The sequence below is a fragment of the Megalobrama amblycephala genome, linkage group LG17 (genome assembly GCF_018812025.1).
Source record: "Megalobrama amblycephala isolate DHTTF-2021 linkage group LG17, ASM1881202v1, whole genome shotgun sequence".
Lineage (NCBI taxonomy): Eukaryota > Metazoa > Chordata > Actinopteri > Cypriniformes > Xenocyprididae > Megalobrama > Megalobrama amblycephala.
In genome coordinates this window covers 18,992,417-19,010,213 of record NC_063060.1, presented here as the reverse complement: position 1 = coordinate 19,010,213, position 17,797 = coordinate 18,992,417, and the positions used below count along the sequence as shown (strand labels likewise).

General features: G+C 36.6%; 1 protein-coding gene across 2 annotated transcripts in view; it reads left to right on the top strand.

The window, feature by feature from the left end:
* cables1 (Cdk5 and Abl enzyme substrate 1) overlaps positions 1 to 17,251 on the top strand; it is a 28,187-nt gene extending 10,936 nt beyond the window's left edge. The window contains exons 2-10 of one of the 2 annotated variants that reach the window (XM_048162642.1): positions 1,584 to 1,655; positions 2,311 to 2,403; positions 3,596 to 3,673; positions 7,574 to 7,679; positions 9,651 to 9,804; positions 10,169 to 10,272; positions 12,560 to 12,666; positions 14,545 to 14,752; positions 15,001 to 17,251. In XM_048162642.1, the coding sequence (XP_048018599.1) occupies positions 1,584 to 1,655; positions 2,311 to 2,403; positions 3,596 to 3,673; positions 7,574 to 7,679; positions 9,651 to 9,804; positions 10,169 to 10,272; positions 12,560 to 12,666; positions 14,545 to 14,752; positions 15,001 to 15,141 (1,063 nt within the window). In that variant the 3' untranslated portion in view covers positions 15,142 to 17,251. The remainder of the gene's footprint in view (positions 1 to 1,583; positions 1,656 to 2,310; positions 2,404 to 3,595; positions 3,674 to 7,573; positions 7,680 to 9,650; positions 9,805 to 10,168; positions 10,273 to 12,559; positions 12,667 to 14,544; positions 14,753 to 15,000) is intronic. The other variant, XM_048162643.1, reaches the window with a different exon arrangement.
* Positions 17,252 to 17,797: the final 546 nt, after the last annotated feature.

Below are 17,797 nucleotides of genomic sequence, written 5' to 3'. Positions count from 1 at the left end.
CTGAAAGTAAGGTACCTTGGAAGTAAGGTAAACGCATCCAGGCAAACCTTTGTTGTGCTTGCTCTTTCAGAATACAACACATAAAAAAAGTGATATTTTGCACAGATAATGTCGAAGTATCATGTCCACAAATAGATATTGGATAACTGTGTGCACCACTGAGTTTGTGACAGGCAGAAGTGCTAATAAACAAAGTACTACTGTTTCACTTCAGTTGATGCGCTGAGCAGCCATATTGGATTCTGAAGCCGGGGTTATTGCAGAGTTTCCTGGTCTTAACTCCAACTTCAGGGGGCATTCTAGTTAAAAATTCCTTCTGGGAACTAGGAATTTCCCACTTCCGAGGACAAATGGAATGCATCATAACGAGCACGGAAGTCTCAGGCCACTTACTGACTTCTAGAGGAAGATCTGATGGAGTGTTTGATGAATAGAAAAGCGTAAGAAGAATTTTGAGGATGTGGAAAGAGCCAGTTTGAAATTATGCAGTTATACATCAAATTGGATTTCTCTGAGATTGTCAGGTCAACAGATGCCTATGTTGGAGTGCAAAAATTGAAATGTTCTCAACTCTTGGTTGCACAATGAATGGAGCAATATTTCCGCAAAACCTTTCAGTACGATTATTTTTTGAAGAAGAAATTAATACTTTTATTAAGCAAGGATGCATTAAATTGACAAAATGTGGAAGCTAATAGAAAGAAGATTGAGTTGAATGAACACTACATACAGTGTACTTTCGCAGTGGTCACACTCTTATCAGGTGTCTGTTATTGGTCTGATTTCAGAACTCATTTGGCAGGAACACAAGCATTCTTCAGCCCACGTTTCTACAGATACAGGTCTTTGCAACAAGGCCGTGCTTGACCTGCTTTTCAGATCTGCTATCTGCCCTTGAAAAGCAAAATTGAAGAACTTGAGAAAAACAGCTTATGATAATGTCTTGAAATAGAAACAAGTGTTGCTTATACGGCTTTTTCTCAATCTCCCTGGTGTGTTGTACTTTATCAGCAGACTAATAGATGTTCCTCATTACCTCAGCCTGTGAGAAAGAATGTGTTATGTGAAAGTGTAACTGAAATCTGTGCTGGAGCTGTGGCTTATCCTCTTACAGGGGCTTGTTTCTGGAACGTTCTGTATGTGATCTCATATTACATCAGGAAAAAAGTCGAACACAACAGGTTTTGTATTGATGGGGAAAATTTAACCTTGAAGTAATGCTCTAATGTTGTGCTTAACCAAGCTTTGTTTGGCAATGTGCTAATTTGTAAGTCGGTTTGACTCAGTAGGTGCCTATTGCGTGGCAACAGCTGTAGTGAATTGATTAATTGTTGAGTGTGTAGGTCTAATCATAGCACATGTAAGATCGACATTAAAACACCAACATTGAGATATTTGGTTAGCACAGGTTTGAGTCTTGCCTGCAACATTCCCTATTCCCATTCCGTCAAAAGAAGCGAAATGTGTTCACCTTTATGTCATTCAAGGAATATATGAAAATGTGCACTTATTACTACAAGTTCATGACTGTGATTTTAATGAATGGAGCAGAACAAAATCTCACTGTTGTTGTTAATTTGTAGGCGGAGACTAATATCCCAGCGTTCTTCACTGGAGACTCTTGAGGATATTGAAGAGAACGCCCCTCTACGCAGGTATTTACCAGTTGGACTGTTAATGTTTTGTGCAGAAACTTCTCAACAGCTAGAGACATTGCATGGTAATTGTTTGATTCTACCAAATTGTGGTTAATTATTGCTAGGGTTACCCATCTAATTATTCCTTTGGTTAACGTTAGACCTTTTTACTTTTAAAAGTGATTTTAGTGCTGTCCAATATGATTTTGAAACGCATAGTTTATATTCAACACAATTGTTTTATTTAATCTTTAATGAGACTAGTCTCTTCAGACATATTCTGGTTTACAAACCAATCGGTCCTGGAGAGCCGCTGTCCTGCAGAGTTTATTCCAACCCTGAAAAAAAACTCACATGCATGTAGTAATCCTGAAGACATTGATTAGCTTATTCAGGTGTGTTTTATTAGGGCTGGAGCTAAAGTCTGCAGATAAAGTTGGACATTCTTATATATTCAAATTTATACTTTATATAAGAATAAAAAAATTAAAAAAAAAGTCAGGCAGTATGCTGTATAGAACATATCGCTTTACGTGAGTGTACTATATGCGGATACAGTTGCAACTATATAAACTATAATGCTGCCGCAATTTGATATATACTGTATAGCCATGAAATGATCAGTGATTTGTTTCTTTCATGAACAGTGTTGATGGGTTTTTTTTTCATCTAGATGCCGAACTTTATCTGGTTCACCTAGGCCAAAGAGTTTCAAGAAGGTCCACTTCATCAAAAACATAAGACAACATGATATGCGCAATGGAAGGTATTCTCACATTTACCCAACAACCTACACACAGACATCTCGCTGAGAACATCACCCACACGCATCATGTGTTTGAGCGAAAGACTCCCTCTGAATTTATTAATAGATTTTACAGAATTTATTACAAAATTATTTCCCTTTTTGATGGAATTTTCCCAGCGTAATCATGGACATTAAGTATGCAAACATCATATTTCGCCATGATTTTGCCAAGTAAGACATGTTCCTGGGTCAACATATTTTGTTGATCCTGGAATAACACTCCTGTCTGAAAATGTAGTCCTAACCCTATCCCTTCCCCTAACCCATAACTTATCCCTAAAATCAGAGGGAAACGATTAATATAAGAATGGTGTAGAAGCACCTAACCCTGGTTGTAACTTGATATAAACTGTAAACTTGTTCCTCATATCTGATTGGATGATTGAAATGTTGTACTTGGTGAAACCATGTTCATCATGCCAGTCGTGTGTGTGTATATGTGATATTTTTTATCCCTAACCAACCCTCTGGTCTTTTAAGATGGCAGTAGGGCAGACATTCACTGAAACCCAAACATTTAAGGCATGTTATTAGTGGGTATTTTTTATTAGTATTACTTCATAGAGTGTGTGCCTGATGCTTTCTTTTATCTGAATAGGAATGTGAATGGGTGTGTTGGAAAACAAGAGGTTGTGACCAGCATTGTTTTTCCTTAAGGCTTTTGAGAAAATCCATAAAATACACACATTTGCCATCTTCAATGAAGTCACTGACTTTTTTGTTTGTTTTGTAAAGCTAACTGCAGTGTTTGATGTGTCAGAGAGCAGAAAAAAGTTTTTTTTTCCGTCTGTGCTTTGATCCAACATTTTGTTTATTTATTAGCAGTTCCTGAACTTCTGAGGGAAATATAAGAACTTGAAAGCCATGGCAGAATATTCCATTCTTAAATCATTTTTTTGTTTGTATACATGTTCAGTTTCTCGGTGGTCTCAGGCAGGTTTTAATTTACTTCAAAGAGTGTTTGCCTTTCTTTTTGTTTTCTTTTTCTTATCTTTTTTGCGTATTCTTTCATATACATTCCTACATTATATATGACTTACTATTAAATATAATTTATTTACTGTGTATCTCTCCACCTTTGCCTGTGGTCCTGACCTCTATATTGACAGAGTTCACTTAAATTAGTTTATGTATCATTTTGTCTTTATAGGATAGTCCTTATCAGTGGCAGAAGATCCTTCTATAGTGTTTTTTCTGTCCTGCCCTATCGAGATTGTAGCCAAACAGGGTATGTATTCTTCAGCATGCAAATCTTCTATTCACCATCAACCTTTTTTTTTTTTTATCCCTTCACTTTTCCCATCCTCTCATTTTTTTTTTCCTGGCCATTAAGAATGGGTCCAAAAATAAACGTTTCGTATCCTTTTAAATGATCATTTAAAAATATTATACTTCACGTAAAGTATGTACACCGAAATTGTACCAAGTTTTTTTGTTTGTTTTTATATATATATATATATATATATATATATTCATGTTTGTTTGTTTTTTCATTTAGTGTTCTCATTATTCTGTAGTTTTTAGACTCTATGCATGGATCGTTTGTCTCAGTATTTCATAGCTGTCCAGATTTTTGGTAGTAGGTGTGTAATTTCAATTCAGAGAGATTGACCAACAAGCTTGGGCATGCTTTACATAGACCTCACCCTTGACTTCACCGCTTTTTTTCATTTTTTTCAAGAACAGGCTTTTTTTTTTTTTTTTATCCAGAATCTGCTGCTTTACATCTTATTTATTTAAGATTTAACACATCTTGCCATCTGCCTTGATATTTAACTTCTAATGGGATGTTTTTCTTATCTACATCTTGGCATTGCCTGCTTTCCCATTGTTTAAAGCTAAAGTGTTTAATTTATTTCTGTAATGTTAAAACAATTTCTTCTGTCATAGTTTAAAATGCAGAGACATCTATAAGTAAGCCATTTTTAGGTTTATTTCTCTCTCTAAAAAGAGCTTTGTGGTGGTGCTATCAAACATTGATCTGTTTGTTTGAGTATCCTGACCAACCAAGCACAGCTCAGCCAATGGTGTAAATTTGAGGTGGGACTTTCTGTTTGACTGATCAATAGAAGGTTGGGGAGTGTTCAGAAAACTTATTTGAAAACAGTTATTTTTGCACTTACATTTTTTCTTGATGCTGATAATTACACACTTCATTTTTACAACAGTTTATGCTTTATAGAGTGTAACCCTACTTAATTTTCTCTTTGAGTAAAATTCATTCATTGAACATAAGAGTGGAGACTCATGGGTTTTATAGTAACTTGAGGGCATCACAGTCATTAGATTTATTACTATCTGAGATTAGGCTCTGTGGGGGATGGTGTATGACTTCTGTATATGGATTTTATTCACTCTTTACACACTCTTTTATTTTAATACAGAATAACTTCTAAACTGCTAGATGTTGCACTATTTGAGATTCTATTCCTTACAAAAGAAACCTGTTAATATTAATGATTTTACGAGATACAATGAGACAAAAAAAAGAATACTTTGTGAAACACTGTACAGTTACTGGACAAAGGGCAGCGTTAAATCCATTTAAACCTTATTTTTTATGGCTACACTTGCTTTTATTGAGGTACAATCGACAATTGATAAAAACATTGTAGAGATAAAAGCCTCTGTGTATTATAATATACAGTATAGTATGGATAAAAATGTAGTCTCTTGCAAAAATCTCAGACCACTAGTAAAAATGCATTAGTTTGCATTATTCTAATTTATTGTGATTTATTGTGATGTTTTTTGCCCTTACAAAATATTATTGGCATAACAGTATCATTGAATTGTTAAATTAAAAAATGAACATGAATGTCAAAATGACATTTGGTTAATCCCTTTTGTGTTAATGGCGGTAAGAGCTGACATGAACTCAAACACTCGATGATCAGCATGATTGGACAGTATTCTAATGGAAGAAAAGAAATCTGACAATTTCTACAAAGGGATAACATGGTCAGTGTCACACATTGATTTGGAGATTTTGATTAGAATTTAAGCAGATTTGATTAATTGAGATTACACAGCAAAATCCCCAGAGTTAAATCAACTCTGCTCAGAGAACACATGGTCCCTCTCTACATAGAGTTAAAATAACCCTGAAGTTAAAGTTAATGATATAATATGCTGCTTGTGGAGTTGTTTAATCAGATCTTGAGACATTTAATGTCTTTCATCTTCAGTTGAGTTCATCTTAGCCTGTGGCTGGAAGTCAGTAGTTCTTGTGTTTCTCTTCAGTGATTCTTGTTAACAGCAGGTGTTAATCACTAATGCTCAATAATCATTTAATTAATCACTTAATTATCTCATTAACTTTAACTCTGCTTCAGTGTTACTTTAACACTATAGAGAGAGGGACCATATGCACTTTGAATGCATCTGTGGATTTTGCTGTGTATTTGACCTAGAAATGCAGAATGCTTCTTTGTTTCCACAATAGTCTCATTTGGACCCCCATGTATATAGTGTTCTATAACTGAGACTGCCCAGTTATGCTGTCAGTATGATGAATTCAGCATGATTTAGTCCATTGACGTTTTTGCTTGGCTGATTGGCAGTAAAGTGCACAGTATTGACAGAACAGTCTAAGTGGGGTTTTCCTGAATGTAGTGCCAGTTAATGGACATGTTATGCTTGCATCAGCGCCACCAGTGGCTGTGGGGTGATAGATCCTCCTATATTCCAGATTGAGTGTAAACAAACTAAAACACACACAAAGTTTATGTCAGAAAACAGAATGAACGAGTCAGGTGAACAGATAATTAGTTAGTGGACGGCCAAGAGTGTTTCTTATACACTGTGGATTTAGATGTTGCCTTGGACTCCTCCTGAAAATCTGGTTTTGTCTTTAAATATTTATTCAAAAACTCTCAAGGGCACCTGTTCATATTAGTTCTTGCCTAATGCTTTTTTTATTGACTGAGCTGTTTGAAGGGCTCCTATTACCTAACTGCTGTCTGTATCCTCAGGGGATCACTAAACATCTCACAAATACTGTACTAATGCTGCGTTCTGTCTATTATCTACTAATAAGACTCTACTTCTAAGTCTGCACATGAATAAATTAGTTATTCTGCATTTTTTTAGTTTGCCATATTAAAGTGGCCATTACACCTGGTTAGTTGGTCTGTCTCTTGAGTTTTGTTTGTCTCTAATCCTTTATGCGTTGAAAAAATGTCAACTTTATTTACAGATGCACTAGATAATGTAATGTTTCTGCTTCATATCACATGACAGATAATACTCAAATCCACATTTGTTTTGCAAACAAAGTCATGATGTTAGTAGAATTTATTTGGATAATTATGCTTCATCAACAGGAAAAACTTGTTGAATGACAAGTTACAGTTAGTCCATAACTGTGGCTTCTGGGTGCTACTAACAGTTTTGTAGACACTTGGTATGTAAAGGTAACTGAGCGCTAAAGAGTTTTAACCTTCCTGCAGTTATTTTAGTTATTTTTTTATTATTTAAAAAAAGAGAAGTGTTGCCTTGGAAACTAGCTGAAAAAAATAAAATGTTTTTTGTATATTTTTATTTCAGTTAATGTTTATTTTAACATTTTTACACAGCTGTGATGCAATCTTAAAAACAACCACTTACACTCCTGTTGGTTTTGCAAAAAAAGAGAAAATTCTACCAATTTTTCCCCTTTTTTTTTTATTAGTCCTGGACCCTGAAAAACAAAATATTTATATATTTATAAATATATATTATCCATTTATCCATTCACCTTTATCCTTGGGGAATGAAACAACAATATTGCAATTGATTTTTTACTTGATTTGTTTTTTGTTGTGCCACTGATGCATTATTTATACATTTATTTAATAATGTTTTATAATAACATTTATCAAAATGATTGTTAAATGTATAAAACAATAATTGAATAAACACTGTTTGGCATAAGTGTACAGAATTTCAAAACAACACCTATACTTTTATTAATGTTTTCTTTCATTTAAAATTTTACATGTAATTTCAAATACCTTTTAACCTAATACAGCCTTGCAGCGAGTGCAGCAGGTTATTGTGGCAAATGTTGTAGCAGCAGGTTAAGCAGGTTTGCCAGTACAGACTGCTGTGTGTGGAGGGGTGCTGAGCTGTTTTTTTGCCCCAGCAGGGATGTGAAGGCAGAAAGCGGACGCCAGCGACACCCCTCGGGTGGCATGAGTGCCAAGGAGATGGTAATCGGCCTGGAGGGTGTTGAATTGGGTGCAGATGGCAAGGTGAGTGTACAAAGGATTATTTTTTTGTTGTTGCTTAGTGTTATTAAAGGGTTAGTTCACCCAAAAATGAAAATTATCCCATAATTCACTTACCCTCAAGCCATCCTAGGTGTATATGACTATCTTCTTTCAGAAGAACACAATCGGAGATCGATCTAAAAATATCCTGGCTCTTCCAAGCTCTATAATGGTAGTGAGCGAGGGGTGTGTTTTGAAGCCCCCAAAAAGTGCATCCATCCATCATAAATATAATGCATACGGCTGCAGGGGATTAATAAAGGACTTCTGAAATGAAATGATGGGTTTTTGTAAGAAAAATATCCATAAAACTTTATAAAGTAAAACAACTAGCTTCTAGCAGATGGCCATACGCATCGATTTGCAGCGTAAGAATAACCCCTGACTCAACGCATGACGTAATGACGAACGTGGAAGCGCAGAGGATAGAGCAAAACAAAACACCGGTCACAAATTAGAAGTCTAAAATGAGAAGTTTTAAAGAGAAATGTCAGAGGATTTTGATATAAGAGAGGAGGAGCTTGAGCTTGTTGCCCAGCCAAATTTGTTTAAACCACGAGAGGCATCTAAGTTTGCGATACTTCTACAACCTTCATCTTACATCGCATCAGGGGTTACTCATTTGGCACAAGTCGACTTGCTCAGTATGTGTATGGCTGTCTGGCGGAAGTTTTAAATATGGATATTTTTCTTACAAAAACCCATCGCTTTGCTTCAGAAGGCCTTTATTAAGGAGCCATATGGATTATATTTATGATGGCTGGATGCATTTTTTGGGATTCAAAACAGGCCCCCTGTTCACTACCATTATAAAGCTTGGTAGAGCCAGGATATTTTTAAAAATATCTCTGATTGTGTTCGTCTGAAAGGAGTAAACCATGGGATAATTTTCATTTTTGGGTGAACTATCCCTTTAAAAGGTACACTATGTAACTTTTTTTCTTTTTTTTTTTTGTTAAAAATGAACAACATTTAAATAATGAGTCCATACATCATCAGTCCGTCTTCCAAAACTTGTTTTTGTCTTACCCTGATTCACTATGGTAAGCCTATAATAAGTGTTTATATTTTAGTCCTCTTAGTATAGTTTTCACTGGAAATTGCGTACATTCACTTACCTGTGCGTGTCTCGTTATATCCATAAATACAGAGAAGTTGCTCCAACTACTTTGACGCATTTATGGTGTGGGAGTGGCATATATTAGTTGTCACAATGAGCGAGAAAGCTAAATCTTGAACCTCTGGAAAATCACCAAACAAAACAGGAGAGTCTGTTGGCAAAAAGAGAATGCGACAGAGCTCGTAATAAAACAAGAATCAACATTGCCTTGGTTTTTTGGAGATGGCGAGAACTGAGGGATTTGAAATGTTGTAAAATGGAGATGGCATTTTTTACTCAACAGGTGAGTAGGGTATTTTATTAAACATATAAATTGTCATATGTAGCTCTCTAACAGAGTTTATTGTAAAGCATTATCTTTTGTGAAGGGTCATTTCATTATGGTTGTTGTTGCACTGTGCTGGAATTTATTTTCAAGGAAGTACCATGTCTATTAATGGGTATACCGTAACGTCTTCCACTAGTAAGCCTAAGATCCTTTCCATCTAAACTGGTTATATCTCCTTGGCCTAGTAGTGAATGTTTTATGAGCAGTAGGATAACCATATTCATCCATACAGTCAAGTCATGCAGAGGCGAAGCACAACCAAAACAATGTTCTACCACAAAATGCATGCAGTTTTGTTATTTAACCGCTAGATGGCCAAATATTACATAGTGTACCTTTAACTATACATTACTTCTTTTTTTTTTTTTTTTTTATTTATCTGTTTTCATCTTCCCTTCTCCTTGTATAATCATTTTATAAGCACTTGTGGCAATTATAAATTCTTTATCATTAATTATTAATCTTAATGAGTATATGACCAAAGATTCTGTAAATCTCTTTGCAGACAGTGTCATACACACAGTTCCTGTATCCAACCAATGTCCTGGGTCGTCGAAACACCATTGACTCCACGTCCTCTTTCTCTCAGTCTCGCAATGCCAGCCACCGCAGCCTCAGCCTGGCACGTGCCAACAGTAACCAGAGTAGCCTTGATACAGGTGTGTGTGCCAACAACTTGTCATGGCTCTTTCATTTTCCCTCAATCTTCCTAATATGTTCTGACAAGGGGCTGCTTGTTCAGTTTAATGAGCATTTTGGTAAAACCTCAGTTTAATAATGTATTATATATTTTGCTGGCTTGAGCAAGGTCATGAACTTCTTGATTAAAACAAAATACTTACCATATTGTTGAGTGCCCTACCAAAATAGTCATCCTCGGTTCATACGCTTGTCTCAGTGTGTATCAGAAACTTTGCTACTCTAAATGTATTTGGCTACATAACTAACTAGTGTACTTGTTTAGACTATTTAGAAATCTCAGGAGATGTATAGTCTGTTTATATGCCCTCTCTTTTCTCATAGGGAATGAACTGGGAGATTTAAGGGAGTACGACCCAAATCTTCTGGATGACCCGCAATGGCCATGTGGAAAGCACAAAAGAGTGCTTATCTTTCCCTCGTACATGGTGAGTTATCACGTTGCACTTGACCGATTCATATGTGATTTGTTCCAAATCTGTTTGTATTTAGTGGAAAATTGCTGTTTTATAACCAAAATGTTTGATGCCCCTATATATGAGTATTCCCTTTTCTAAAATAAAAGTAATATTTAAATATAATAAAAAAATATTTTTATATTAAAAAATAAAAGTAAAATATTTATTTATTTATTTTATTTTGTATAAAAAAATATCTATATATTTTTCCATTTAAAAAAAAAAAAGCCAATATATATATATATATATATATATATATATATATATATATATATATATATATATATATATATATATATATAAAATTGTTTATATATTTATTGTTTACCATTACAGGCACATTTACAGTGTGAACTTCAATGCCTAGTTGTCAGTTAATTAGTAATGAACTTTGTGCAGCAGAAAAATAGTTCTTTCTTCTAAACACTGGATATGAATATGGGCACCAGCTCACCAGGCTCGTCTTTATTAATTTTTTCTTTTTCCTTTTTGTATGCTCTTTTTTTATGTTGTTGGCAACTGTAATTGTTTTTTTCAAATAGCAGCTACTGGCTGAAAGTGATTTTATCATGTTTACGTAACAGAAGACTCTCTGTTCATTTCCTATTCAGCTCTGTTTGTGTTATTGTATTGTATAGTAGACACATACTTGAACTCAAAAACAGTCCAGGAGACAGCCTTCCTCTTCCTTCTATTGGTTATTTAATTCTCGTAACAATTGCTATTGTGTTCTATGAAGGAAAGTTTCCAGCAAGAATGTATAAAGGAATTGCCTTGCAGTTCCTATGCACATTATTTAAGGATAAAAGAACCCTAACCCCAGACATTTACATTATTATCATCTCATAAGTGCATACAACAATAAACATGCATTAAAGTATAGATATTATAAGCATTAAACTGTAACTCTGTGAGCAGGATTGAGCATGCAAGAAAATCCCTCATCTTGAATCTGCAAGCCGTTTATAGAACAAAACCATGTTTCAATGACCTAGTGGAGACTGTGGCTCTTTCACCCATGTGATATGCGTGTACTCATAAACCGATCAGGCATAACATCATGACCACTGACAGGTGAAGTGAATAACACTGATTATCTCTTCATCACGGCACCTCTTAGTGGGTGGGATATATTAGGCAGCAAGTGAACATTTTGTCCTCAAAGTTGATGTGTTAGAAGCAGGAAAAATGGGCAAGCGTAAGGATTTGAGCGAGTTTGACAAGGGCCAAATTGTGATGGCTAGACGACTGGGTCAGAGTATATCTAAAACTGCAGCTTTTGTGGGGTGTTCCTGTTCTGCAGTGGTCAGTATCTATCAAAAGTGGTCCAAGGAAGGAACAGTGCCGAACCGGCAACCAAGGCTCATTGATGCACGTGGGGAGCGAAGGCTGGCCCGTGTTGTCCGATCCAACAGACGAGCTACTGTAGCTCAAATTGCTGAAGAAGTTAATGGTGGTTCTGATAGATAGGTGTCAGAATACACAGTGCATTGTAGTTTGTTGGGGGCTGCATAACCGCAGACCAGTCAGGGTGCCCATGCTGACCCCTGTCCACTGCCAAAAGTGGCAACAGTGGGCATGTAAGCATCAAAACTGGACCACGGAGCAATGGAAGAAGGTGGCCTGGTCTGATGAATCACGTTTTCTCACATGGATGGCAAGGTGTGTGTGTGCCGCTTTCCTGGGGAACACATGGCACCAGGATGCACTATGGGAAGAATGCAAGCCGGCAGAAGCAGTGTGATGCTTTGGGCAATTTTCTGCTGGGAAACCTTGGGTTCTGCCATCCATGTGGATGTTACTTTGACATGTACCACCTACCTAAGCATTGTTGCAGACCATGTACACCCTTTCATGGAAACAGTATTCCCTGGTGGCTGTGGCCTCTTTCAGCAGGATAATGCACCCTGCCGCAAAGCAAAAATGGTTCAGGAATGGTTTGAGAAGCACAACAATGAGTTTGAGGTGTTGACTTGGCCTCCAGATTCCCCAGATCTCAATCCAATCGAGCATCTGTGGGATGTGCTGAACAAACAAGTCAGATCCATGGAGGCCCTACCTCGCAACTTACAGGACTTAAAGGATCTGCTGCTTGGTGCCAGATACCACAGCACATCTTCAGGGGTCTAATGAAGTTGTTGTTTTGGCAGCAAAATGGGGACTAATACAATATTAGGAAGGTGGTCATAATGTTATGCCTGATAGGTGTATGTGTCTTTGACAGCCAGTCTCAATGAATATCCACACTTCTTTACAGACCACAGTCATTGAGTATGTCAAACCCTCTGACCTGAAGAAGGACATGAATGAGACTTTTAAGGAGAAGTTCCCTCACATTCGTCTAACACTGAGCAAGATCAGAAGGTAAGGAAGTTGGTATCCAGTCTTGTCATTCTTCTGATAATTGATTGTAAAGCTTGTATTGTTGTTAAAACAGCCTACTGTATTTGCCGAACTTTTACAATGATGTGCACAAATGATGGATCAAAACATGGGATTTGTAAAGAAGAACTGAGCTGTTGCTTTCATCTGTTGGACAATTATACTATCATAACAAATTCCGTAGACACTGAAAGAAGAACACAAGTCATATCTAGAGACCAAATACATAGTTGGGCCGAGTAAACTCTAAGAACACCCTAGAATGTAGCGTCCACCAAGCAATGTCCTAGCGACCGTTCACAACATCCTAGCAACCACACTATTTCATGCTGAAAACCAGCCACAAACCCCTTGCATCTTGACAGCAAGTTTTTCACAGCCAAATAGTGATATCTGATTCTTGAACGAATTGTTATTTTGAGCTGGTTCTCAGGAAGTAACCAGTCAAGCCGGTTCACTAATTGTACTGATCACTGTTCACTAATCGAACTAAACAAACTTTAGTTCCCGGTTGATGACGCAAGATGCACAGCCGAAGTAGCCGAATCCGCACTTCTGCATCAATATCTGTAACGTGTGCTGTAGGTACGAAACTTTTAGGAAACATATATCAAGATGTAGGCTACTCAGTATTGGTCAGTTGTATCCCACATAAAGGATCGGCAAATGAAACTGTGACCACAAACACCATTAACTTAAGTGAATGAAAGGCAATACTCAGCAATTTGCACTGGACTTCTCATCATACAGGCAAATAACATTTATATTTTTTATCTGGTTAATAATTTAACATGCACTGTCATTTTGAGCTGGTGGTCACAAATAGCCATTTATGAAGAAACATGGTTTTTAAGCCAACATTTTTCAAATATCAGCTTTCAAATTATTATTATATCTAGAAATTCAAACAATAAATGTTGTTTTGTTGCATTTAATGTGGTTTATTTTTAGTCATCAGTAGTATATTTATAAGTATTTAATGTTTAAATAGACTTGTCAAATAATGATTGAGTCGTTCAAATCCATTTTCTCAAAAACAAGTTATGACAGCCAGTATTTATATATCTCAGAAGTGCTTTGGTGTAGAATAAAACACAATGTATTTCTGGATCAGAATTATTCAAAACGATGGAGCAGATCACAAACATCACATCATTTATACATGTTCTACAGTATCTGGAACTTTACCAAATCTTGTTTCTGACATCATATTGCTAATCCTTGGAAAGCAGTGAAGAAATGAAATGATTCAGTTATTCAATCACGATTTAATCCTTAACACAAGTCTTAATTCTTTTCAGAGTTCAGGAAAGGTTGGAAGCAAACCAAAAAAATGGCTAAATTATTATACACATGCTGCAAGTGTGAAAGCACAAAGTCCAAAAATTGCCAGAAAAAAACTTTAACAAAGCAGATTGTTGTTTTATAAAACATCTCTTTGTTTCTGATGGGCTGCTAAGCAGAAAGTGTAGAATGAATTGGGACAGAGGTCTTTAACCCTGCTTCTGGGGACCCACTGTCCTGCAAAGTTTATTTTCAACCTGCTTTAGCTCACCTTCCTGTGTGTTTTGAAGTGATCTTGATGAGCTTGATTAGCTGCTTCAGGTATGTTTGATTAGGGTTGAAGCTAAACTCTGCAGGATGGCCTCCAGGAGCAGAGTTGAAGACCTTTGAATTGGGAGATATCAAGGGTACAGCAAATTGTTTCTTATTCATTCACTGTTCTTTTGTACAGGAACTACAGACAAGCCTTTCAAAGTATCACAGTATTTAAAGTATTGTAAAAGTACTTGCATTATCATATAACATCTGAGTAACTTGAGTGCTGACGAGCGTGTGGCCTTTTGTTTCGTGTTTTAGCCTGAAGCGAGAGATCCGTAAACTAGCTCAGGATGAGTGCAGCTATGAGGAGTCCACGGTGGCCATGGCCTTCGTTTACTTTGAGAAGCTGGTGCTCCAGGGTAAACTCAACAAACAGAACCGAAAACTCTGCGCCGGTGCCTGTGTCCTGCTCGCAGCAAAGATAGGAGGAGATCTAAAGAAACACGAAGTCAAACACCTGATTGACGTGAGTTTATTTTTGGCTATTGACTCTTTTAGCTCATTACTTGAAGAATTGAGGGCTTGCAGCCATAGCTACTCAACAGATGTTATTAACTCAACATTCCTTGACTTTGATTGTTTGTCTCTTAGTGAATAACAGGCCTTTGGGATTAAAAATGGAATTACTGTGTATTTTTGGATGTTTCCATGTTGTGTAACAATTGTCTCCAATTGCTGTTACATAATGAGAACCCCGGATCTCTTTCTGCCTAGAAACTGGAGGAGAGGTTTAGGGTGAACCGTCGAGAGCTGATCGCCTTTGAGTTCCCTGTTCTGGTGGCCCTAGAGTTCAACCTGCATCTCCCTGAGCACGAGGTCATGCCCCATTATAGACGCCTCCTGCAAAACTCCTAGCGACAGCCCCCATCAGGGGAGCCCTCTTTCTCTCCTGATCTTCTCACCCCTATGCACATCGCCAACGTCCACTATCATCTCCAGATGTTGGAAAGAAGACACTATTCCACTGTTCTCTTTTCAGCCAAAGTGACAACTCCATATCAAACTTTTTTCACTCTAAGAAGCTACTTTCTAAAGGGAATAGCTTTTCCTAGACTGTTGATTTCGCCATTCACTTAAGACATTTTAAGTGTTCATTTATTTTCCAACTTACAGGTGTTAAAGCTCAAGTGTTAAAAGGAATAGTGAAAATTGTCATCATTTGCTCACCCCCGTTATTCTACACTAGTATGCTGTTGTTTTTTTCCATGAAACACAAAAGCAGAACTTTTTAAGAAGCTTTATGTTGTTCTTTTCCATGCAATGAGTTACAAGCTCCATTACAAGCTCCAAAAAAAAAAAAAAACACCATGAAATTGGTCCATTCATCTTGTGCCCTATGTTCCAAGCCTTCTGAAGCCATACAATAATTTTTTGTGAGAATACTGAAATTTCAAAGCGATGGTTCACCCAAAAATGAAAACTATTCTAAACCTGTATGACTTATGACAGAAGACATTTTTCAAACTATCAACTTTTGCATTCCAAAGAGGAAGGAAAGTCATACAGGTTTGGAATTACATGAGGGTGAGCATTTTTGGGTGAACTGTCCCTTTATTTGTTATTTGCTGAAAATCTCTACTGAAAAAACTTTGAATCCTTTGTTGTGTTTCATGTAAATAAGAACTGCATACTGGCTGGAATGACATTGAGTAAAACAAGTTGAGGTTGAGTAAATGATGACAGAAATTTCATTTTTGGATGAACTATTCACAAGAACTGTAATTTTTTTTAATGCGGAACAAGATTGGACTGTTTGATTTTTGCATTCTTTCCACAGATTACAGTATTCCTGTATTTTTCCATTCTTCACATCTTCCTTAATCCCAAAGTTTGACACTCTGCCAAATCTAACTAGTTTCACTGCACTCAATCGTTCTTGTTTGAAAGCCTTAAAAAAAAAAAAAAAAAAAGTCGAATGATCCTGAACTCGCGCAAGTATGTGACTGTTCTTCGCTGATGTTTCCTTATGTACTACAAGTGCACTTTTCAGGTTTTGTGTATGGCAGACCTTTTTGGCATCTGCAGAAGCTCTAGGTAGAGGGGTCATCTCATTTCTCATTTAAATTCATTTCAGCCAGCATTCCCTCGATTCGTGTTACCGCCAAGCAAAAATATGTTGCAGTGGTATCTCCAGTGGGACTTTTCTACAGTTCTTAAGGGGTACATTTACGTACCCCTGTCGATTTTTCTACCATTGTGCATTGACTTTGACAGTTTAGTGGTGTGGCTTGCTGCACTTATGGTTACTGTGTCCGTGCTCTATGTTAGAGTGTATTCTGAGCACATTTGTAGTGCTACACTGTATGAAGCAACATCAGGTCATACCGCTGATAATCAATGCTAACTGTTTGGCCTGACTAGGCCTAGCAGTGGCAGGAATGAAATCTGTATGACTAATATGCTACGGTGTTGACTAATGCATGTACACCAAAGCAGTGTTAAACTTGCGTTTGACTTGTAAACGCTACTTTTTAAAAATGATTGATTTGATGATTATTTTGAATCCATTTCCTCTGAACCAGATATTGGTTATCACCGTTGGTGGTACAGAATTGTGTGTAAGCTGAATTTTATCTCTCAGCGCACAGTTTGTGTTACTACATTCATAATCCTGTATGTTTATTATGTTCACTATGCACTACGCAGTTCCATAAATCAGTTATAAACAACAGTTCGAGATTGATGCAAAATAAAATAATTTGAGTTGAGTATCTAATAGCAGAAGGAATTAAACACTTTTAGAACAGTAACTTGCATTTAACCACTTAATTCTAAAATGAATAATGCCTAGAATGTGAAGAGTTATAAAAGAAAGAACAAAATTTGGCCTTGTGAAATGCACTTTAGGATTGTTAGCAAGTGACTGGGATGGATGCCTACAACCGATGAAACATTTGTACAATGCAGATACATTTGTGTAAATATGCTGCTTTGCTTGTTCAATAAAAAGCTAAATTTTGAGGAATTTTTGTTGCTTTCAGATGTTTTATTTTATGCAAGTTCTGAAGAATGATCCAATATAACAATATATTGCTGTAACCTTCTTAAGTGCTCAGTTAGACCATTCTGTCATTTTAAATATTTAAACCTGCTTAACCTGCTTAAAAAGAAACACAAAAATGTCACATTACATGTATGTAGCCTTTGACCCTTTAACTGTCACTACAAGACACTTTTTACAACTGTCACTTTATTTTTAGAGCGTACAGCTCATGAAAGTCCAAAATCCAGTATCTCAAAATATTAAAATATTTACATTTGAGTTTCATTAATTGACTATCCCTACAGTATAAATTCCGGGTATCTCTTGTTCTTTGAAACCAAACTAATGGGGAAGACTGCTGACTTAGCAATAGTCCAGGAGACAATCATTGACACCCTCCACAAAGAGAGTAAGTCACAGATGGTCATTACTGAATGTGGTGGCTGTTTACAGAGTGATGTATCAAAGCATATTAAATGCAAAGTTGACTAGAAGGAAGAAATTGGGTAGGCAAAGGTGCACAAGCAA